This window comes from Nelumbo lutea, chromosome 1 (assembly GCF_056320005.1).
Source record: "Nelumbo lutea isolate HS-2025 chromosome 1, American lotus-T2T, whole genome shotgun sequence".
NCBI lineage: Eukaryota > Viridiplantae > Streptophyta > Magnoliopsida > Proteales > Nelumbonaceae > Nelumbo > Nelumbo lutea.
In genome coordinates, this window is record NC_142684.1 from 94614136 (window position 1) to 94638920 (window position 24785).

At 40.1% G+C, this 24785-nt stretch overlaps 1 protein-coding gene across 3 annotated transcripts in view; it reads right to left on the minus strand.

The window, feature by feature from the left end:
* Positions 1–24785, minus strand: part of LOC148876227 (serine/threonine-protein kinase STY46-like) — a 64262-nt gene that overhangs the window by 21224 nt on the left and 18253 nt on the right. For all 3 annotated transcript variants that reach the window (XM_088966356.1, XM_088966355.1, XM_088966357.1), the window contains 4 exons: positions 14313–14423; positions 8958–9008; positions 6766–6905; positions 6568–6675 (listed from right to left, as the gene is read on the minus strand). In XM_088966356.1, the coding sequence (XP_088822482.1) occupies positions 6568–6675; positions 6766–6905; positions 8958–9008; positions 14313–14423 (410 nt within the window). The remainder of the gene's footprint in view (positions 1–6567; positions 6676–6765; positions 6906–8957; positions 9009–14312; positions 14424–24785) is intronic.

Genomic DNA, 24785 nt, shown 5'->3' on the forward strand with positions numbered 1-24785 from the left:
TGAAGTGAATACTCTTAAACAGTGAGAGAAACCGGTTTTGGTTTACTTCTCTACCTTGAAGTCCCTATGGCATAGGTTTCGGTTTACTTCTCTACCTTGAAGTCCCTGTGGCATGAGATTGATCACTTAGAACTCTTGAGTGGGAGAGTTCCAAAGATGCACAAACCCATAGAAAGCACATCGAGACAAACAGGGTGTTTGAGTTTCTGGCAGGCCTGAATTCAGAGTATGGTATTGTGCGGCAACAGATTTTGACTAGAGATAGTGTGACCCTCTATCAGGCATACTCCTTAGTGCATAGTGAAGAGACCAAGAGGAAAGTCATGATGCAACCTCAGCCTCTTACACCGGCCCTTGTAGCTGTTAAACCCAAATCAGGGGGTGATTCAGAGAGGGACAGGAAGAAGGAAGATAAAAGGGATGTGGTATGTGAGCATTGTAAGAAACCTAAACACACAAAAGAAACATGTTGGAAGCTGCATCCTCATTTGGTCCCGGCAAAGTTGAGAAGCAAGAAGGGTAATGCTCATGTGGTCATGACTACTGATTCAGCATCCTCGTCTGGCACAAGAGGCACACCCTTAGAGACCTTAGCTGCAGTTCGGGCTGCTCTAATACAGTTGGAAAAGGAAGTTGGGAACTCAACTCAGTCACCGCAGTCACCATCAGCCCCTGCCACATCTGTTTTCGCACATTCAGGTACTCGAGCCTCAGCCTACCATGCCTCAGCTCCAGGTACTACTGAACCCTGTTGGGTAATAGATTCAAGTGCATCCGACCATATGACTAGCTTGCCTTCATTATTTACCACTTATCATTTATCTTCTAGTAGGGATAAAGTATCTATTGTTGATGGCTCTCTTGTCCCCATTTCTAGCAAGGGTGACATCAAACTGTCAGATACTATCTCCTTGTCTTTTGCCTTGCATGTTCCTAAACTTGATACTAACATTCTTTCAGTTAGTAGTATTATCAAACATATGAACTACTCAGTAACTTTCTTCCCTAACTGATGTGTTTTTCAGGACCTAGAGACGAAGAAGGTGGTGATTGGGACTGGCCATGAGACGAATGGGATCTATCTGCTCGGGAAGAGTTCTCGTCGGGAAGAGTCAGTGGATAAGAAGTCACTTGTTTCTTAGATTGTGAGTCTGGTTATGCTTTGGCATATTTGGCATAACCGATTGGGTCATTTGTCTTTTCGGTCCTTTAAGAGTCTATTTCCTACTTTGTTTGAGTTTGTTGAGTTGTCCCAGTTGAAATGTGAAAGTTGTGAGTTTGCTAAACATTGTAGAAATTCTTATTCATTGAGTAATAAAAGGAGTAATAGTTCGTTTGATATTTGTGCATACTGATGTTTGGGGGCCATATCGCATCCCTTCTGTGGGTGGGTACAGATATTTTTTGTTATTTGTTGATGACCATACTCGGTTTTCTTGGGTTTATCTTATGCGTTCACGAGATTAGGTTCCCGCCCTGATCCAAAACTTCCACCAAATGATCCTAACCTAGTTTGATGCCAAGATCAAAGTTCTTAGATCTGATAATGCAAAGGAATACTTTACTAAGCCATTGGCATCTTACCTTCTTAATCATGGGGTCATCCACCAGAGCACTATCCCTCATACACCTCAGCAGAATGGGGTTGCAGAAAGGAAGAATAGGCACATCTTGGAGGTGGCTAGAAGTATTATGTTTACCTCCAATGTCCCTATTCGCTTCTAGGGTGATGCTATACTCACAGCGGTATATCTTATTAATCGGGTTCCTTCCCGGGTTCTTGATATGAAACCTCATTTTTCCCTTCTATACCCAAATGAGGAGTTGTTTGATGTTCCCCTTAAAACATTTGGTTGTACCTGTTTTGTTCAGCTTCTCAGACCCCATCACTCCAAGTTCGAACCAAAGGTCTCCAAATGCATCTTTCTTGGTTATGCACACACCCAAAAGGGTTATTGTTGCTATGATCCTGTCTCAGGGAAGAAGTTTGTCTCCATGGATGTCACTTTCTTTGAGGAGACACCCTATTATTCTCGGGTTTCTCCTCAGGGGGAGAGCAGTGAGAGTGGGGATTTGGGTCCTTTTCTTCAGGGGGAGCGCAATGAGGGTAGGGTTAATACTTTTGGGGCTGTTCCTTTACCTATTCCATTGCGTGATGAGGGTTGTAGTAGTGAGAGTGGTCAGAGGGATCAGGAGTTGAGAGTCTATCACAAGCAATGCAAGCAGGTTGAGAGTGGCCAGCTCCAACCTCTTCTGCAGCTCCAAGTCCAGGTATTACAGTCCCAGGACCCACAGAGACTCCTTCCATTGTTGCCACTTCACCCCTTGCAGACGACCTTGACCTTCCCATTGCCATCCGTAAAGGAAAACGACATTGCACCACATCTACAGCCCACTGCATTTCCTAGTTTTTATCCTATGATCGCCTATCTCCCTCCTACAGGTCCTATTTTACTTCCGTTGCTAATGTCCCTATTCCAAGAACAGTGCAAGAAGCCCTATCAGTCCCGGAGTGAAGAGGTGCAATGCAAGTTAAAATGGATGCCCTGTTGAAAAATAATATATGGGAGCTAGTTGATTTGCCCAAAGGAAAAAAACCAGTTGGATGCAGATGGGTATTTACTGTGAAGCACAATGCGGATGGCTCCATTGAGAGGTACAAAGCTCGGCTAGTTGCAAAAGGGTTCACCCAGACTTATGGTATAGATTACTTGGAGACATTTGCCCCAGTAGCCAAGATGACCACCATTCGAGTTCTATTATCTCTTGCAGCAAGCCACACTTGGCCTTTGTACCAAATGGATGTTAAAAATGCTTTTCTGAATGGAGACTTGTAGGAAGAGGTTTACATGCAGTTGCCTCTTGGATTCTATGATACAGAGACAGGTAAGAAGGTCTGTCGGCTCAATAAGGCATTGTATGGTTTGAAACAGTCACCTAGAGCTTGGTTCAATAGATTCAGACTAGCCCTTGGGAAGTTCGGTTACGTGCAGGCCCAGTCAGATCATACACTGTTCATCAAGAGGGTGGAGTCCTCTCTAACACTACTTGTAGTATATGTTGATGATATTGTGGTGACAGGAAATGATAGCCATGAGATTGAGTCCCTCAAACAGCTCATTCATCAAGAGTTTGAGGTGAAAGATCTTGGTGCACTACGGTATTTTTTAGGTATTGAGGTTGCTAGATCTAAACAGGGGATCTTTGTCTCTCAGAGGAAACATGTTCTAGATCTGTTGGCGGAAACTGGAAAGTTAGGTGTCAAGCCTGAAGGGATGAGAGATCCATCGTATGGACGCCCAAATCTTGCGGAATAAAGGGGCGAATTTCAAAAAATTTTCTCTCCCTTTCAACTGGGAATCGCATTCACTATCATGAAAATCATATTTTCATGGATCAATCTTGAACCATAACTGAACCAGATCTGAACCAAAAGGAGTAGGAGAGGATTATACCTGATACGGAGAAATGATATCTCCCAACGAAGGTGTTCACGCTCAAGGAATGATCCAAAGACTGCTTCCACTGAAGATGGTGCAGTGTAGGATGGAGCAAAATCAGCAGTGTTCTTCTCCAAGAACTCTGTCCTTCACAAAAACAGCAGGATGGCACGTGAGCACAGCTTTCTATCAATTCTTTCTCAAAGAACTGATGTCAAGATCGAATCTTGACTTCTCCCAAACTAGAGATCGAACTAGATGTCTGGCGGCTATAGGAAGGAGGCGACAAGAAAGATCTTTGTAGGGATTGTAGAAATCTTTCTTCTGTAATTTCAACTCTGAAGAGGATCTGATTATATGATTCTACTAAAGGCTGTCGTCCCCTCCTTCTTTTGTAAACCCAAAGGATCAACTCCCAATCCAATCAGGAGTTGGATCAGACATCCCCTTATGTGATAAGGATAAACCCTTATCTTATCTGCAGATTAGATCAGCTTTCTCCTAATCTCATTAAGAGGTTTTTAGATCTGAATCATATTCAGATCTGGACTCTCTGAGTGGATAGGGTTAAGACCCTATCCTATCTGCTGATCCATCTCAGAATTCGCCCATATTTAACTTATTAAATAAGTCTAGTTCGAAATGGGCTTTAGGCTCATTAAGCTTATGTGCTCACTTATCCTTCCTAACTGCTGCCCAGATGGGCTTCCTTGTATGGTGTGGGACCCAAGCATTGATCTACACATCAGCCACATGGGTTCGACCCAGCCTTTGTTACAAGGCCTAACCAAATACACTACTATGGACAGTGCACCCCCTGAAACCCATCAAATGGGCTCTATGGGCCCAACACTTACCCTAAGTGGTCCCTGAGCCAAACCACCTTGTAACACCCAGGGACTATGGGTAGATGCAAGATTAGCCCAACATGTATTATCCTCAATGGTCTTACATTTAAACTCTCAGCCCATAATGATCATACACTACCCGACAAGAGAGGACCTCTCCCTCGGCTACAAGAAACAGTGTTGCACTCTCTACTTATATGGATCCCGGGAATTAAAACCTTTTGGAAACATTTTAGAAACCATAATATATATACTTTTATATCTCATATAAAATATACTTTGCAAAACAAATCTCAACAATTGAAATCGGCTGCCGGCAGTCTTGGTTTCCATTAGTGAGAATGCATCCTCGATCATTACCTTTGTTCAACAAAGGGGTTGATCCTGTCACTATGATCACCCACTCAGATGAATTCTCAGACTGTCCCAACATACCCAGGTTTTGACCCCCGCTAAGGATCTCACTGATTGGTACATCAAAGACAGCCCAATCCGACACCTAGTGCAATATCATAATCGAGTCTAGGGGTCGGGTGTAACTTTCCAGTTTTGCCCATCAATCTCCAAGGTCCAGGGCAATACTGGAAATCTGGTCCAGTTCAAAGATTCAATTAATCCTACACTGTATGTGCCTAGGGTCTCACCCTGGCAGCTGAGACAGGCCACCCCAACCGACTTGGTGGCACCACAGTGTCAGCCTTATCAGGATAGCCCCAGACCAACCCACTGGCTGTGAACATTCTAAACTAACACGAGTCTCATTAAGTGTCCAGTTTAAGGGTATTACACAAAAACATACCAAGGGAACATGAATCAAATATGTACTTTTATTCATTTACAATAAACTCATAAAGTACATCATTCTGATTGAAGCTAAGGGCATACAAAACTATCCAACAAAGCCTACGGATACACCCATTGAACAGAACCACAGGAATTGTGCAGAGAATGGGGAGCCTCTTGAAGACAAAGTTATGTTCCAGCGATTAGTGGGAAAGCTCTTATATCTCTGCCTCACTCGACCAGATATCAGTTATGTAGTTAATATTGTTAGCCAGTACATGCATTCTCCTAGAACCACGCACCTTCTTGCAGTAGAAAGAATAATAGCATACTTGAAGAGATGCCCGGGTAGAGGTATATTGTTCAAGAACAATGACCACATGAAGGTGGAGGTCTATACGGATGCCGATTGGGCTGGGAGTGTTGATGACAGAAGGTCTACCTCTGGATATTGTGCCCCTGTGGTAGGTAACCTTGTCTCTTGGAGGAATAAAAAACAGAGTGTTGTCTCCCGATCTAGTGCTGAAGCTGAATACAGGTCAATGGCTAATGGAGCGGCTGAAATTCTATGGCTGAGATCACTACTTGAGGAGTTGGGTATTGAGTATGAGAAGCCGCTGATGTTGTATTGTGATAATCAAGCGGCTATTAATATAGCACACAATCCGGTGCAGCATGACAGAACTAAACATATTGAAGTTGATCGACATTTTGTACGAGAGAGGGTCTCATCACAAGAAGTGTGTCTCCCGTACATCACATCCAACATGCAGCTAGCAGATATCCTCACCAAAGTTGTACCAAGGAAGAAGCTAGAGGTGGATCTCTCCAAGTTGGGAATGATAAACATTTATTCCCAACTTGAGAGAGAGTGTAGAGAACACTGATGTGGGCCCCACAGCTATGGTCCCACTGTGTTCGTAGGGTAGAATGTGTTCTAGTCATCCTAGGGTTAGCTGGTGATCAGTTGGTTATTTCAGTTTTATTTTATTCTATTTGTTATGTAAATACTAAGGGCAGATCTGTCCTTTCCATGTAATGAGCATAACCTATAAATACTAAATAAAGTGGCGGCAGCAGAACATTAAGATTCTGTCCCTCTTTTCAACTCTTGTGTTCTACTGCTCTCTCTTCTCTTTCTCCTCTCTTCTCTATACCTTTTCTTCTATTTTTGAACCTGAAATCTATTAGGGTTCAAAACTGACGTCTACTTATATAAAAAGATAATTAGATGTATCCATAATCCAAAATCATGTCTGCAAGGGAATTCTCAAATTATTTTATGATCTTTGCTTTCCTTTTATTGGAAGAATGCAAAACAACAAGAAAAATACAAAATAACATCAAAAAGTCTACTCACTTGTATGTATACATGAAAAGTTAGAATCTGTTGGGTAGTTTGTGTCACAATTTAACAGGATCTCATTCATTCAATAGTTTTAAAATTAGGAACCAAATGAATAAGAAAAGTAACATAGTAACATGCAAATATTCACCTTAGGATCAGTACTTCCTGGGTAAACTCTACCTCCAAGGCTTCATTCAGATGCTCAGATCTAAGAACTTTAACAGCAACATCCTCACCTGAGTAAACTCCATGATACCTTTCAAAAAGACATAGTGAGCAACAGAGATTGAAATTGTAACACAAAATGGTCAGAAGTGGCATATTTCTAATATTATTTGCAACTTACAAATCTCCACAAGATCCAGATGCTATTTTTTCCCCTAGCTTCAAGAATCTTCTATCAATCTCCCGCTCACAAGATTTTGGTTGGTTTGCTAATGCTTTCTCTATGACTGAATGGGAAGGTGAAGAACCAGACCACGAGCCCTATAGTTTCAGGAGATATCAATAACTGGTGTTACTTATGTTTTTTCCTTCAGTAATGGCTTGGAGAGAGATACTGTAAATAAAATGATTGGAAGATTCTTGGAGATGGGCATGTTTATTAGTGTCAAAAACGGTACACAAAATGTATGGTGAGTGTGAAGACTCAGTATGTTACACTTTCTTTACTCAAACGTAAACAAAAGAAACTATTGCAGAATTCAAGCAAAAAGTACAGAAATAAAGAAACAGAAAAAACAAGTATTATTTTATATACATGTCCTTGCCCCTTGCATATTAGCTTGGTATAAGAAGACAAAAAGGAACAAAAAGATAGCTTTTAAAGTTGAACTAGGTCAAACATTGATATACACAATGTCAAAAGATACTAATCTAGCTGTTTTACATATTGAGAATAAAAGTTATTTTTATTAAACCATAATATCTACCAAATTCCATAAAATGGTTATCTTTATTGTGATATACAACTAAATCCACAGGCCAAACATACTGGATATGCATGTGTTCCTTTGATTTTGCATTAAACCATTAAAGAAAGTACTAGTTAATCATTATTTTTTTGTAATATGAAAATAATACATACCACGACCATTCCATTATAAAAACAAACAAACCTCGAGAACAGAGAACTAAGTAATGGTAAATAGTTACCTGGAAATTAAAACATTGAAATTGAATTTTTTCATAAGTTGAAGTTATAATGAAAAATGCTAAAATAAGCTAGAATATATTTTCGGCATGTGGTTTTAAAATGTGGAAGAAAGTTCCTAATCATTTCTCCTCAAGGCAACCAACCACATATTTAAGAAAAGCTATTCTCTCTTTCATTAACTCAACAGCTACAGTTGGACAAGAAGTGGCTGTGCCCCATCCTTTGTAACACAAAACTCTAAATGTAAGATGCTGAGAACAGGTAGATTACTACAATAATCAATCTGTAGCCTCTGACAAAGTCCTCAATCTCAAGGATTTGCCTATCCTGCTACCTAATTGAGTTTGAATGACCAAGCCCTACACTAGTATGAAAGTCAGCCCCCTTGACTACCTTCTTGATAAAAATGAGGAACTTCCATCCGCATCAGGTTCTCTCTTGCCATGCATCATGAGTCTAATGATCACTAATTGCTCATACAAGCAACCAAGCACAATTATCAAATTACCCTCCAGCACAACTATCAAATTACCCTCCAGCAAATGAGCACTAATCTGTTGTAACTCGCCATGAAGCCTGCCTCTCTAGCTGCAGTCAATGCTTGCCTTGCCAATGCACCACACTTTCATCCCCACAGTCCCAAACACTTGACCATGTTAAACAAAGCAAGGTTCAGTAAGGAATCCTAGCTCCCCTAGACAATTATGCACCATAGCTTATATAGGAGCTATAAGCTAATAAAAAAGTTAAGCATCCCACATACAACCATTTATAACCAAGCAAGGTGAAATGAGAAACATCATCATGATACTGTCCTGTAACATAATAGTGCACACATCAAATAATTTATGAACAGGGAGGAAATATGAAGTACCATGGCTTCTACAACTCCACTATTGACTTCCAAATACACTACATGGTAAATCAAACAATTAATATCATGAAACAGAAATTGGTGGATATTTTATTTGAAAAGGATTGTCCTTTAATATCCTTTTCCTTGTGAAAACACTGAACTTTTTTCTGAAGATGTGACACTTTGTTGACAATGCTTTAGTATTAATTTGGACATAGTTTGCATTGCTTCTACTCACATATGTAGCTAATGGTAGGATATTATGTGAGAAATATTCAAATTACCTCCGATTTATTAATTATGCTTAGAATGACTTCAAAAGTTACTTTCCTAACATGGAACCCACTCTAAACAATATATGATAGAAATTAGGGTGCATTTATCAACAATATAAATAAATGATAAAAATGAATTGAGAAAGCAGAGGGACACAAGCTATCTAATTTTTGGCAACAATATGAACAAACCACTAACACTTCATGACGGGAAAAAAACATATAATTAGAAAACAAGTGACACAACTTACATCACTTCTGGCAATTGCCTTCTCCATCGCCTTATGCAAACCATCTGTGTCCTGACCACATCATTGCAAAGTCAGCAACATTCGGGCTTGGCAGAGATCCCTGTCATGAAGGAAAATAGAATCACAATGCTCCTTAATAAACTATGGGATTACCATCCTTGTAGGATGATGCTTAAACTGTTCATATTAAATACAGCTGATAATATGAATTGTAAGTGCAAACATGATGATAAAGCACCAGCACCACTCTCATGGAAAGATGTCAAATAACTGCCCGAGTGCATTCTTTCTTTGCATGCGTAAACGCACAAGCTGGGGGTTTATGTAGATAATAAGTAAGACAGCATAAGAATTTTTGCACCACAAACAATGGCTGGGATGCCAACATGTCAACCAATTCCTATTGGTGTTCCATTTGAAGGGCTTTGAAAGGCTGCATGACCTGTTTTCCAAAGGATATGGCTTTAAAGTGGGTAATGGAACTAGGGTTCCGTTTTTGTTGGACAAATGGCATGGACCTAATCCGTTTTTCCTTGTGTTCCCAAGCCTCTTTCCAATTTCTGTGGATAAGGAATTCAATCTCTGTCCTTGTTTTGAAGCAAGATAAGATCAGGTAATCTAGATCCCTGCTTTTCAGAGGAATATGCAATATTGGGAATTGGAGGACACTATTCGGTTCCTTCAATTGCTTCAGCATGAGCACCTGCATTTAGGCGCCCTGGATTCGAAAGAAGTGTGCGTATGCAGATGGGAACCTTCAGGTCACTTCTTGGTTCAATTCAATCCGTTGTCAAAAGACTTCATCACAGAGCAGGTATCAATTTCCCTAGTAAGGTTACTTGGAACCCTCCAATAACATCTAAAATTTCTTTTCTGATCTGAACTGCTGCATGAGAGAAATATCCCACAATAGTTAAGTAGATCAGAAGTGGGGTGGAGGTGGAAGAGGTTGTGTGACTTTCAAGAGTATGAATTTGAAGCAGCCAAACATCTTTTCTTGCATTGCTAGTTGAGTTGAAGGATCTGGCTTAATGTACTTTGTATTCTAAAAATCAGTTTGTTCTATCCAAAATCAGTCTTGGAGGCCCTTAATAGTTGGCATATGCCTAGGACTTCCAAGAAGGGGTCTTTAGTTTAGTGCAGAATTCTGGTGGCAATTATTCTCCACTTCAAAAAAAAAAAAAAAAAAATCTAAGGGCAGTTATTTGGCATTTTTGAAAAAAAAAAAAAAAAGAAAACGAAGGACATTTCATCAGGTTGAAAAGGGATGAGGTCATCAGGAATACCCATTGCTCTTTAGAGCAACAGGTTGTTGGTGCTGAAAGAATTAACAATTGCTCTTTTGGTGATGCAATATCAGCCCAAAGTCTGTGGGGTTAGTCAGGGTGTTTTTTGACACTTAGCATTGGGTTCCTGCAAAACAAAGGTGCTTCTTCAAGAGGGCCCAACCTCCTACAGAAAAAAAAAGAGAGAAGATAATGAGGAAATCAACTGCACATGCCCATTTTGACCATGTCAACATCATTATATAGTTTTACATCACAGCTCTGGTGAAAGTAACTAACTAGGATGCTCTAATATGGTATAACTAATTGGGACCACATAAACTCCTGTAGAAATATCAGATATCTCAGGCTTTATGAGGTAATGGTGGGCAGGATGATGTAACTCACACTCCTTGCTAACCCCTGACGGACTCAATGGGCTGTTCAGGCCCAGGTCGTGGAGCTACTCGATCTGAAGGATGTGGGCTTTTGGCCGAGCCATTATAGGTCCCATCAGCTCCCCCCCAGCTTAAGTGTAACCTTGCCCTCATGGCTGATCTGAGTGAAACATTCTTGCAACTCTTTGTATGATTCCCATGTGGCATCTTCAAGTGGGAACTGGGCCCAGACTACCAAAGCTTCTTGAATTATCTTACCAAATTGGAACCAGTGGAAGTCAGTGGTTTGAAGAGGCTTGAGCTGTGGACCCCTCACTCTGTGAACTCCAGCACCATGGGACTTGCAATGGCCTGTCATCCCAAATGTTTCCAAAGCAAGGAAACGTGGAAGACTGGATGGAGCTTGGAAGAGGCTGGGAGGTCAGGCTTATAAGCAACTTGGCCGATGCACTCAAGGATGTGGAAAGGCCCAAAAAAATCGAGGAGAGAACACTTGGGAGTCGCCAGGCTACTGTTTGTCTGTAAGGATATAGTTTTAGAGGTAAACATAATCCCTAACTTAAAACTCAAGAGGGCAGCACTTTTGGTGATAGAAGAATTCCATTTTCTGTTGGACCCTAATGAGATTTGTTTTCAACAACTGAAGTACCTTGTCTTTATGAATGAGGTAATCATCTACAAAGGCAACAGTCGTGGAACCCAGCTCATATGGAAAAATGGAAAGTGGTTCACACCCATAAAAAGCTTTGGTCAAATTGAATAATTTAGTGTAATAATGCTTGTTTTAATATTATAATATCAAAAAGTTAAAAACGTAAAAGTAGCCAAGAGCACCTTATAAAAAATATCTTAGTGATTAAGCAAGGCAGCCCTCCATGAGTGCCTTATCACCTAGGCATTGCCTTGACAACTATGACTAGAGGTAGTCTCTTCTTTCATATGATAGCGGGTTTTCTTGTATCATTTGGGGTAACAGCAATAAACATGCACTAAGTGGGTGGTTTTGTTTTTCATTTGATGGGTAGCATGTTTGTGTTTGGTTAAATGATTAGTGATTCACATGGAAGTGTTGTGATGATGTGAAATTATCACTCTACATGTTAAGTTACCTTGGATTACCTGATAGTCATAGTCAACATTTCAAACCTGCCATTGGCCTAGACGTTCGAACCATCCAAACCATCACCAGGCACATTTTCCGGGTCCAGTTTTCATAAAATCCACAAACCAGTCAAAAACATTGACTTGATCAGAAACCCGCCAACCCAGCTGGTTGAATCTTTGACCTGTTCAACCAGGTCACCAGATCACGGGCTGCACACTAAAATGTATTGAAATTTCCCAAGGCCATAACTTTGCTCTCAGTTTTTGGATTGTGGTGATTTTTTTATTTTGGGTAACTTTTCGAGATTTACGTGCACCCGAGGTGTAAAGGCCCACTATTTTTGCCAAAAAAAGACCTTTTTAACCTCAATTTCCATTTTTATCCTTTTTATATTTATAAAGAATTAAAAACTGAAATAAAAATTATAAACTAGACCTAATAAAAATTAGACCTCTCTCTCTCTAAGGCGTTGACACCTCCAAGGCGTATGCCTCAGGTGCAAGAGGTGTACGCCTCATACACTGTTCAAGAGGCGTGCTACAAGCATATGCCTCATGCACCTCATGCACACCTCATATAAAAAGACAAAAAAAAATGAAAAATGAAAAATGAAAGAAAGAGAAGAAAAAAAGAGAAAACAAAAGAAAAGAAAAGGGAAGAAAAAAAAGATAAGGGGAAGATTAAGAAACATGACATCATGTACACTGGATGTATTTCTTTAAGAAACATGACACCATGTTTCAACTGGTGCTAATGCATTTTCATTCTTTTTTTTTTTTTTGATAATTGAGTGATATTTTATTCAAACGAGAACAATATGATAATATAGTACAAACTGCCCAAGGAGAGGCACGAGCTAGTACCTCTCCCAAACAACAACAATGTATTAAATCAAACTAGGAAACGAAAAATTGCAGAGCTGCCCAGAATAAATGTTCCCTTGATGCCCCTTGCTTAGCTAACCCATCCGCTATGGTATTAGCTGTTCTACCCGCCCACTGAGAATTAACAGTCATGTTCCTTGAAAACCAATTAACTTTCCTCAGAAGGTCCCTGTAGCACCAAATAACTGAATCTGGATTTTTTAACCAACCCACCACAACTTTGCAATCTCCTTCAATAAGCAGGTTCTGAACTCCTAACTGGTCTACAATCTGAATACCTTGTACTGCCACTAGAAGTTCAGCTCTAATAGAATCTCCTATACCCACGGGGCCTGAGAATAAAGCTAAAATATTGTTGTCTTTATCTCTCAGCACCCCTCCTATCCCTGAGGGACCTGGGTTGCCTTGGTTGCTACCATCAAAATTCAGCTTTGTCCAGCCTTCAGGAGGCACCCACACAGCTAGTACCCTATTCTTCCTGGTACTGCTACTAGCCACAACTATCCAATTCCTCCAAATGTCATCAAAAGAGAATATGTGAAAGGAGTCCAATGATCTCAGCCAGTGGATTGCCCTAGTCAAAATACAATCCTTTACAGTCTAAATATTTCTCTCCTTCTCTTGGAAAAGCCTCGCATTTCTTTCTTCCCAAATTGTCCACAAAGCAGCACCTCTAATGCATCCCCACATTGTTTTACCAGATTTTGTGGGCCACATAAAGAAAGAAGGGTCAAAGAGCTGATCTACGGCTGTAGTCAAATTCCATGTGCACCCAAACAAGGCAAAGATCCAACCCCAAATAGCATCAGAAAAAGAACAGGTTAAAAGTAAGTGGGAGCAATCCTCACCATTAGCCCTGCAAAGTATACACCAGTTAGGAGACAAACACATGGAAGGCCTTCTCTTCTGCAAGTAGCCTAAAGTGTTGATTTTCCTATAGAACACCTCCCAACAGAAAATAATAATTTTAGGAGGTACAGGTCTAGACCAGATCTCCTTAGCTACCCAACTGTCCAGGGGAAGAGCAAAGGGACTTAAAGAAAGAGGCACACGTGAAGTAACCTTTTGGATGAGAGGACCAAAGTCTCACATCAGAATTGAGAGGGTCCAGAAAAACACTTTCAAGTAGTGACAAAAGGTCTTCCACACAAGGGAATTCATGATCCCTCAAACCCCTACGAAACCCAAAACCCCAATTCAGAGAGGATGGAGAAACAGGTGTTGGAAGAAAGTGAGAGATTGCTTTATCCTTGTAGAGAGCAAGGGAATAGAGAGAAGGGAAAATATCCTTAAGAGCAGAACTGCCCACCCAGAGTTGACATCATACCTGATAAAACTGAGGAATTGAGTTAGGATACTCTGAATTGCTGTCCAAGGAGTTGCCAACGTGGCTCAATGCGATACACCAGCATCCCATCCATTTCCCAAACTGCCATGTATACTATCTATCACCTCATGCCATAGTCTCTCCCATTCTATGGACCACCTCCAAAACCATTTTCCTAATAGAGCTTTATTCTTTAAAACCAAATTCCCTAGACCCAACCCACCCTCCTCTCTCCTCCTACAACCATTCTCCCGTTCTATGGGCCACCTCCACAACCATTTTACTTTTTTATGAACAGAAAATTATAGTAGCAAATTAAAATTGGAAAAGATAGTTCACCATAAAAAGCAATCATATCATAAGAGGAAGAAACTACCTTAACAGGCCACCCGTCCACCACAAAAACATCCAACGAGTAGCCATCATTTGTTGAGAAGACATGTGCTTCACGAATGTTTAGCCCTATGTCAGAAAGCAAAGCAGAGAGCTAGGAGACCATGCAACAAAGTTAGAAGATTTGTGAAGGTACATAAATAAGCTTAAAAAGCACAAAAAAATACCATTTTTATATATTGCCAAGCAAACACAAAAAATACCATTTTTAAAGAAAAAAAAAAAACAGAAATAACAATATTCAGTCCTTCGAGGAATAAAATTTGCTTAGACTTTTTGTTTTACAAAGTATAATTTATATTGCTATAAAAGAAGAATATGACATGTACATCTATGGATAAGTACAATGGGAGACTACAACTAAAATTGTAAGAACATAACTTATCCAGGATGTTAGTAATGACCAAAAATAACATGAAAGTCAAAATATAAGGTGTAGGAAGCCCTTCAAGGACTACAACTCGCTTATAGATCAGGCTGGGTGTATTAAAATCTATTAAGGTGTCGGTGGCTTTAGTTGGGCATCTCGTCTCAGATTGGGTCTGGTGACCCCAGTGATTGAACAGAGAAGCAGTCAAGATTTGGGGGAGATCTAGTAGAATGTACTTGTTTATCAGATTTAAACCCCATAATGCAGTTAGGATAGACTTTTGTAAAGTACTTTTGTGATTTTGGAAGAAAAAATAGATATGAAGTATGGTTTGGCATTTAGATGATACTGTTTTCAGAAATTCAAACACCAAAAGTGGGATCACATAAACATATAAAAAATAATAAATTAAAAAAAAAGTTCCTGTTCAAGTGGATATCAAGGTTAGGAAACAATATTGCAAATGATCATGTAAGGAAAGGGGAAACCAGGGACAATCTGATATTGGGAGAACCAGGCCCATCAGTGAACTTGTAATAAGGTGTATCATTCTGTTTTCATGTATGTTGTCAGCCTTCAGATGTTTTATCAATTCTTATTTCAATCTTCTGGAAAGAGAGTTCCTATTATTTCAATAAAATTTTAAATTGCTGTTGCTGGTAACAAAAATTCACCAACATTCATCTTGTAATGAAGATCATTTTTTTAGTCAAGGTAACAGATCCAAGTCTCTTCATCCATTTTTAAGAAAGCTAATTATACTTAAAGACTATCACAGGCATACCCATCCAAGTACGGTGAGGGCTTATACATTGTGACACCCAACAGCTAAAAATAAAACAAAGAACCAAAAGGGAAAGAGGTTATCCCATTTATACTCCATACCCTCCAGAGAGAATCGCTTCAACTTTTTTATTAAAATAATGATAACTAATATCATAAATGGTTTGCAACAAGTAGAAAAGTTTTGATAGCTGTTTCGATATAAACTTTGTGAAAAAGAAAAAAGAAGGGAAAAGTTTCTGTTAGAAAAGAAAAAAAAAAGGAGAAATATAAGAGAATGAGAGGAAGCCAAAAAATTCAGATCTGGCCGCCCCTTTCCTTTTAATTTATATACTCATAAAAAAGAGTGTACAAGCACAAGTATGCCCTTAGTAAGTCGGCTACTTGTAGGAAGCTAGAAAACACACTTAACATAAACTAATGGGCCTAAGGCCCAATAAATTCTTAACTAAGTTATATAAATAAAAATAAATAAAGTTAGCCCAATAACTTTAGGCCCAATAACTCAACACTCCCTCAAGTTGGGAATAAATGTCCCACATTCTCAACTTGCGTAGATCATGCTCCAGCTTGTTTCTTGTAACACCTTTTGTAAGAACATCAGCAAGTTGCACATCAGATGCAACATATGGCAAGCAAACTTCCCCTAAAGTCACCCTTTCTCTTATAAAATGTCTGTCCGCTTCAATGTGTTTCATCCTATCATGCTGAACTGGGTTGTGGGTGATGTTAATTGCTGCTTGATTGTCACAGTATAGCATCATAGGTTCCTCTGCCTTTCTAATCTCCCCTAACAAGGAATGGATCCAAAGGAGCTCTGAAACATCATGTGTCATGGCTTTGCATTCAGCTCTTGCACTTGACCTTGCCACAACTGTTTGTTTCTTACTCTTCCATGAAACTAGATTACCTCCAATAAGAGTGCAAACTCTTGATGTAGATCTCCTATCATCTAAACACCCTGCCCAATCAGCATCTATGTAAACCTCTAGCTTCAACTGTCCATGGTCAACAAACAATATGCCTCTACCTAGGTGTCCCTTCAAATAAGAAAGTATCTTGTCAATAGCCTCCCAATGTTGAACTCATGGGGCATGCATGTATTAACTCACCACATTCACTGCATAAAAGATGTCTGGTCGTGCCTGAAAAAATGGTAGGATCCACCTAATGGACGCCAAGAAGGGTGCGAAATGGAGGGGCGAATTTCAAAAAAAATTTCCTACCTTCTTCTAACTGGGAATCATATTCCCTAAATTTAGAATACACTATTCAAGGATCCTACTTGAACCATAAACAAACCAGATCTGAACCAAAAGGAAACAGGAAAGATTATACCTGATCCGGAGAAATAATATCTCCCAAAGTTGGTGTTCACGCCCAAAGAAGTAACCAAGATCCGCTCCTGCTGAAGATGACACAGCTGTGGATGGAACGGAACCAGCAGGGTGCGTCCTACACACTGGATTCTTCACAAGAACCGAATCCTTTTGTCTTTCTTGCAAGACTATTGTCAAGAATTGATTTCTTGACTTCCTGTTGCTGCAAAGATCCAATCTTCCAACGGGGAGTGGCGGCAGCTAGAGGAGAAGTCCAGGGATGAAGAGGGCAGAACTGTCTCTTCTCTCTGGAGTCTGTGAGAGATCTGATCTCAGATTGCAGGATGTGTTTCTTGCTTCCTCAAACCCCCTAATTCAAAATCTGATATTTCTGCTAGGGTTTTCTCCTCTTTCTTCTTGATTAAGAAACCTCCCAATATTTTGGGAGTTATCCCAATCCAAATCAGTATTTGGATAGGGCTTAATCTTAATCCTATCTGCAAATTAAGTTAGTTAACTCCTGATCTTATCAGGAGGTTACCATATTCAAATCTAATTTGAATTTGGTCTCTTGGAGTGGATAAGGTCAAAGACCCAATCCTTTTACTAACATTAATCTCAGATTCGCCCCATGAACTGGTGATTATATCAGCCCAGTTCGAAATGGGCTTTTGGCCCATTAAGTGTTCAGTGTTTAACCAGTTTCCAATCTGCTGCTCAGTTGGGCTTTTTTGTATGGCGTGGGACCCAAGAATTGATCTACACACCAGCCACATGGGTTCGGCCCAGCCTTTATTACAAGGCCCAGCCGAATTCACTGATAGACTCAGTGACCCCCTTGAGCCCATCACATGGACTCTATGGGCCCAACACTTACATTAAGTGATCCCTGGGCCAAGCCATCTTATAAAAACCCAAGGACTGTGGGCAGGTGCAAGATTAGCCCATCAGGTATTATCCTAAATGGTCTTACACTTAATCTCTCAGCCCTTAATGATCAAGCACTGCCCAACAAGAGAAGACCTCTCTCTCGGCTGCAAGGAACAGTGCCGCACTATCTACTCACAAGGATCCCGGGAATTAAAACCTTTTGCAAATCTTTTGAAACCGTACATATACATATATATATCTTAATTTTGCAAAACAAAATTCCAACGATTGAAATCAACTGCCGACAGTTTGGTTTCCATCAGAGAGAGTGCATTCCCGATCATTACCATTGTCCGACAAAGGGGCTGATCCTGTCACTATGGCCACTCACTCAGATGAATTCTCAAACTGCCCCAACATGTCCAGGTTTTGACCCCCACTAAGGATCTCACTGATTGACACATCAAAGACAGCCCGATCTGACACCTAGTGATGTGTCATAATCGAGTCTAGGGGTCAGGTGTAACTTTCCAGTTTTGCCCATCTGTCTCCAAGGTCTAGGGCAATACTGGAAATCTGGTCCGGTTCAAGGGTTCAAGCAATCCCATACTGCATGTGCCTTGGGTCTTACCCTGATGGCCGAAACAAGCCATCCCAACACTTGTTGGCACATCAGTATCAGCCTTGGCAGGATAAACCTCCCCAGACTTATCCAATGGCTGTGAACATTTAAAACTAACACAAGTTTCTATAAGTGTCCAGTTTTAGGGTCTTACACAGAATTATACCAAACAATATGAATCAAATATGCACTTTAATTTATTTCCACTAAATAACAAAAGTACATCAAATCCGATTGAAGCTAAGGGCATACAAGACTGTCTAACAGTGCCATACATAAGTATAGCAACCGCCCCACTAATCTCTAATACCTCCTAACATCCTTCACTAGTTCACCTTCCAAAGCATTTATCCTGTGGTTCTGATCAATGGGTGTATTAGATGCCCTTGCCCCAAGATCCTTAATTTCATGTGCAGATTCCTCTTCAAGGTATCAATCACATTCAGGTCATTTCCTATAATTACAATGTCATCCACATACACTATCAAAATTGACACCAGAGACCCCCTCCTCTTCACAAATAGAGTATGATCTGATTGGGTTTGAGTATAGCCAAAACCAATCAATGCTCTTCTAGACCTATCAAACAAAGCTATGGGTGATTGTTTCAAACCATATAGAGACTTCTTTAACCTACATACCTTTCCCTTTCCAACATCATTGTAGAAACCAGCTGGAAGATCCATATACACTTCTTCTTGCAAGTTTCCATTGAAAAAAACATTCTTCACATCAAGTTGGAAGAGTGGCCAAGAGTATGTAATTGCTAGTGATAGAAGAATCTGGACTGAGCTCATCTTTTCCACTGGTGCAAAAAGTTTCTAAGTAATCTATGTCATAAGTCTGAGTATACCCTTTTGCAACTAGCCTTGACTTATACCTTTCTATACTTCCATCCGCCTTGTATTTCACTATACAAACCCATCTGCATCCAACTGTCTCCTTGCATTCTAGTAGATCCACAATCTCCCATGTCTGATTCTTAATCAAAACTTTCATTTCCTCCTGCATAGTTGTCTTCCACTCAGGTTTGGAGATAGCCTCACTAACACCCTTGGATATGGACACGGAGTCAAGGGAGGAAAGGAAGCCCGATAGAAAGGAGATAGTCCACTGTAGAAGAGAGAGTGTGAGATGCAATGAGTAGTACACTTTCTCTTCCCTTTTCTAAAGTGCAATAGGAAGGTCAAGGTCATTTGCAATGGGGTTAGTAGTATCAATAGGAACTAAACCATCAGAGGGAGCAAGGGGCATACCTGGATCAATGTCAGTCGAACCTGGAGTCTCTGAGGAGTCGATAAGAAGTGATGTGGATTCTTTTATGGAATCAACTTCCTTGTGTAGTCGTAGACGCTATCGTGTAAAACACTGAGAAACAAGACGCAAGGGAGGTGGTAAAGTGGGTGAAATAGGAGGGTTGGACACTGGAATTGATAAAGGGGTTGGAACCGAAAGTGGTATAGATTGCTCACTTCCTTCCCCAAAACACTCCCCTTGAGAAGAACCCCACAGGAAGAAAGGTGTGGACTCAAAAAGGTGACATCCATAGTAATATACTGACTCCCAAAGACTAGGTCATAGCAACAATACCCCTTCTAGTTTCCTGCATACCCAAGGAAGACACATTCCTTTGCCTTAGGGTATAATTTTGAGTGATGAGGACCAAGAACATGGACAAAGCATACAGAACCAAACACCCTTAAAGGAATATGGAACATCTCCCCCTCAAGAAAAAGAAGGTTGAACGGGGTGCTATATCCAAGAACACGAGAAGGCACCCAATTAATCAAGAAAACCGTTGTAAGAACTGCATCATCCCAAAAACAAACCGGAACAATAAAGGTCATCATCATGCTTCTTGCAACTTCCACAATGTGTTTGTTCTTCCTTTCTACTACACCATTCTACTATGGAATGTATGAACAACTGTTTTGATGGATTACTCCATGCTCTGATAGGTATGATGCTAGGTTTCTTTCAAAATATTCCTTGGCATTGTCTAATCTAAAAACTTACACCCGTACCCCAAACTGCATTAGCACCACCTGATGAAATTGTCGAACCAAAGATAGCACCTCATAACGGAATCTCATCAAATATAGCCAAGAATATTGAGAATAATCATCCACCAACAGAAGGAAATACCAATAACCACCTATAAAGGGAATGCGATATGGCCCCCACACATCAGTATGAACAATATCAAAAGCAGAACATCTTTTATTACTACCTTTAAATGAGTGTCTACAATGTTTTCCAAATTGACAACATTCACACTCTAAACTGGATAAACTAACAAACTCAAACAACTTTGAAAACAAGAAACGCAAAGAAGCAAAAGACAAATACCCTAACCGATTATGCCAAAGCATAATCTGACCACTAACTCTGACTCAATACCCCTACTAACATGATGACTCTGATGACTAGGAAATGCATCAAGAAGGTAGATTCCATTCACCTCACGACCACTCCCAAGTGTCCTCTTTGATTCCAAAACCTACTAAACACAATGACTAGGAGAGAAAATCACTAAACAATTCAAATTCTTTGTCAAACTACTCACAGATAAAAGGTTAGTACTCAACATGGTTTAAAATGTCCATAATTTCCCTAATATTTCCACGACATATTTCCATTTCCATGGGTAGCGACACGAAATTTTACCGGAATCAACATTTCCCCAATGAACACTACCAACACTATGTGGAGTACAACAAATAGTTTCCACAACATATTTCCATTTCCACTTCCATGGGTAGCGACATGAAATTTTATTGGAATCAACATATTTCCCAATGAACACTACCAATATTATGTGGAGTCCAAGGGATAGTATTATACATAAGTTGGTATAATATTGTAAATATGTTAAGTAACAATTTTACTGTCCGCCTAACTTACATGATTACCACTTTGAGCTAGCTCAATATTCATTCCAAATATGAAGTTAAATATTAGTTTTTTGTTTGTGCAATAGATTATTTGGTTGATCTATTACAATCATTTACATTTTCTATGAGTTAATTTTGCTTTAACTCATTTTACCATAGATGTAAATCAGTCCTCTAATATCAAGATTAAACTTAGTGATTAGCAGAATAGAACAGATCTGAACAACTGTATAAGAGAGGAAGATGGCGAAGAGAAGAGGTAAGAGAAGAAGAAGTCGAATTAATCACCCTTCTCCTCTAACCCTATTTTATTAATCTCTAAAAAAATTGATGATGACAAGTATACCCTTAAGTGGGCGGCCAGCTTGGCAGTTACATAAAAAAAATAAAATAAGAACAAATAACAAGCCCATTAAGTGAGGCCCATCAACATAAAATAAAAGATAAAATAAAGGATATCACACGAAAGGCTGTTGGGGCCCATTCGGCCCAGTCTCTTTACACTCCCCCTCAAGCTGAGCATAGATGTCAATCATGACCAGCTTGCTTATATAGTGTGTCAATTTCCCCCTGGGAACACCCATGGTCAAAATATTAGCTAGTTGCTCTTCTGATGTGATAAATGGTAAGCAAACTTCTCCTAAAGAGACTCTTTCCCTTATGAAATGCCTATCAACCTCAATGTGCTTAGTTCTGCCATGTTGAACAGGATTATGAGCAATGTTGATAGCAGCTTGGTTGTCACAATAGAGCATCTTTGGTTTCTCGTAGTCCACCCCCAATTCCTCTAGAAGGGATCGTAGCCATAGTAATTCTAACACACCATGAGCCATTGCCCTGTATTCTGCTTCAGCTAAGGATCTAGCAACTAACGATTGTTTCTTACTCCTCCAAGACACAATATTCCTAGCAACTAGAGCACAATAACCAGAAGTGGACCTTTTGTCATCAATACATCCTGCCCAATCTACATCAATAAAGGCTTCCAGCTTCATGTGACCATGCTTAGCAAATAGAATACATTTCCCTGGAGTACCTTTCAAGTAGCATAGAACCCTTTCTGCACAGCTAGATGAGTATCTCTGGGAGAATGCATAAATTGACTGATAACACTAACTGCATAGGAAATATCTGGCCAAGTCATGCAAAGGTATAACAGCTTCCCAAGCAGTCTCTTAAACACTCCCTTATCAGACAAAAGTTCACCATCTGTGGCAGAAAGCTTATGATTAGGATCAATGGGAGTGGAGATGGGTTTAGCTCCAAATTAAATAGTTTCAGCAAGAAGATCAATGACATTTTCATTGAGATATGAATATACCATCCTTAGATCGAGCAACTTCAATGCCCAGGAAATACCGAAGATCTCCCAAATCTTTGATTTCAAATTTAGAGTTGAGAAATGCTTTTAGTTTACTGGCCTCTTCAATAACATTACCTGTGACCACAATATCATCAACATAACAACCAAGAAGGTCACCAGAGAGTCATTTCTCTTCAATTGTGTTTAAATGTAGCCAAAAGAGACAAGAGCAGCCCGAAATCTCTCAAACCAAGCCCGAGGAGATTGTTTGAGACCATAAATAGATTTGTGTAGTTTACACACCTTGCCTTTCATTTCTTTCCCATACACTCTTGGAGGTAGAGACATATAGACCTCTTCATGCAGTTCACTATTCAAGAAGGCATTTTTAACATCGAACTGGTGTAGGGGCCAGTCAAAAGTAGCTGCTAGAGAATTGAGATAAAGCTATTCAAGAAGATAATCAATGCCATACATTTGGGTGTAACCCTTAGCAACCAACCGAGCCTTAAACCTCTCAACAAAGCCATCAGAGTGATATTTAATAGTAAACACCCATTTACAACCCACTGATTCCTTCCCTTCCGGCAAGTCCACAATATCCTAGGTATGATTCTTATGCAATGCATCAAGTTCGGTCATCATAGCTTCCCTCCATTCAGCTTGAGATAAAGCTTCCAGTACAGACCTAGGTATCACATGAGAAGAAACAGAGGCAAGAAAAGAGTAGTAGGAAGGGGAGAGAAAGTTGTAAGATAAGTGTTCGGAGATACAATAAGCTGTACACTTCCGCTTGCCCTTGCAAAGAGCAATAAGAAGGTCAAGGTCTGGAACAGTCTGAGATGGGTCAGTAAAGGGCTGACCTATTTCCTCATAAATGATGGGAGTGGCAAGATGCCCTTCTGAAGGAGTGGAAATAACCTGCACATGTCTGAATCTCTGCCTTTGGTACCACCTTTGGAGAGCAGGAGCAGAAGCAGGAGGGGGAGCAGGGACATCAAGGGTAGGTCCAGTGGAAGAGGTGGACACCCCATGATCGGACTCACAAGGGATGGGAAGAGGAACAGCCGGAAACATAGCAAAGTACTCATCAGATTTCTCCCCCTCAGGAGGAATACTAAAGAAGGGAGTCAACTCTGCAAAGGTGACATTCTGAGATACAAAGCGGGTGCCACGAACTGGATCAAAACAACAATAACCCTTTTGTGTAGAAACATATCCCAGAAACACGCACTTATGAGCCTTAGGTTCAAACTTGTGCCTTTGGTGACTATGAATATGCACATAGCAAGTACACCCAAACACACGGAGAGGAAGAGAAAAGAGATCCTCATCCGGGAAGAGAAAACTAAAAGGGTTTTAAAGCCAAAGACCCGGGAGGGAATACGGTTGATCAGAAAGGTAGCAGTAAGAACAGCATCTCCCCAAAACTTTATAGGAACATGGGATGCAAATAAGAAGGATCTGGCAACCTCAACCACATGCTTGTTCTTTCTTTCCACCACTCCGTTTTGTTGTGTAGTGTAGGAACAAGAACTTTAATGAATAACCCCAAAAGTTTCAAGATAGGTGGAGAGGGTTCTCTCAAAATACTCCTTAGCATTATCAAAGCGGAATATTTTGATATAGGTATTAAACTGGGTGAGGATGAGTTCATGAAGATTTTTCACAATAACTGGTACTTCATCCCTGGATTTCATGAGATAAATCCAAGTGTAACGTGAATAATCATCAATAAAAAGGATAAAGTACCTGTAACCCCCCATGGTTGGCATGTGATATGGCCCCCACACATTAGAGTGAACAATATGAAAAGGAGAAAATAATCTTTTATTGCTAATTGAATAGGAATGTCTACAATGCTTTGCCAGCTCACATGATTCACAATGAAGACTCGATAAAGACACTCCTTTAAACATATCTGGGAACAGATGACTCAAAGCAGAAAATGACAAGTGACCAAACTGAAAATGACATAATAAAATTTTGTTAGCAGACTCTAACACGACTGACTCTAAGGCAACTCCATGAGGTGGTCCCAAAGCTTGATCTGATGTGTCCAGCAAGTATATTCCGTTCGCCTCATAGCCACTCCCAATCATCCTCTGATACTGTAGGTCCTGAAAAACACAATGAGTGGGAAAAAAAGTTATGCTGCAATTCATTGACTTTGTTAAGCTACTAACAGATAAGAGGTTTGTGTTAAGCTTAGGGACATGAAGAACAGAAGATAAGAACAAGGTGTCAGAGGTCTTTATATCACCTTTACCAGAGATGGGAGCAAGGGACCCATCG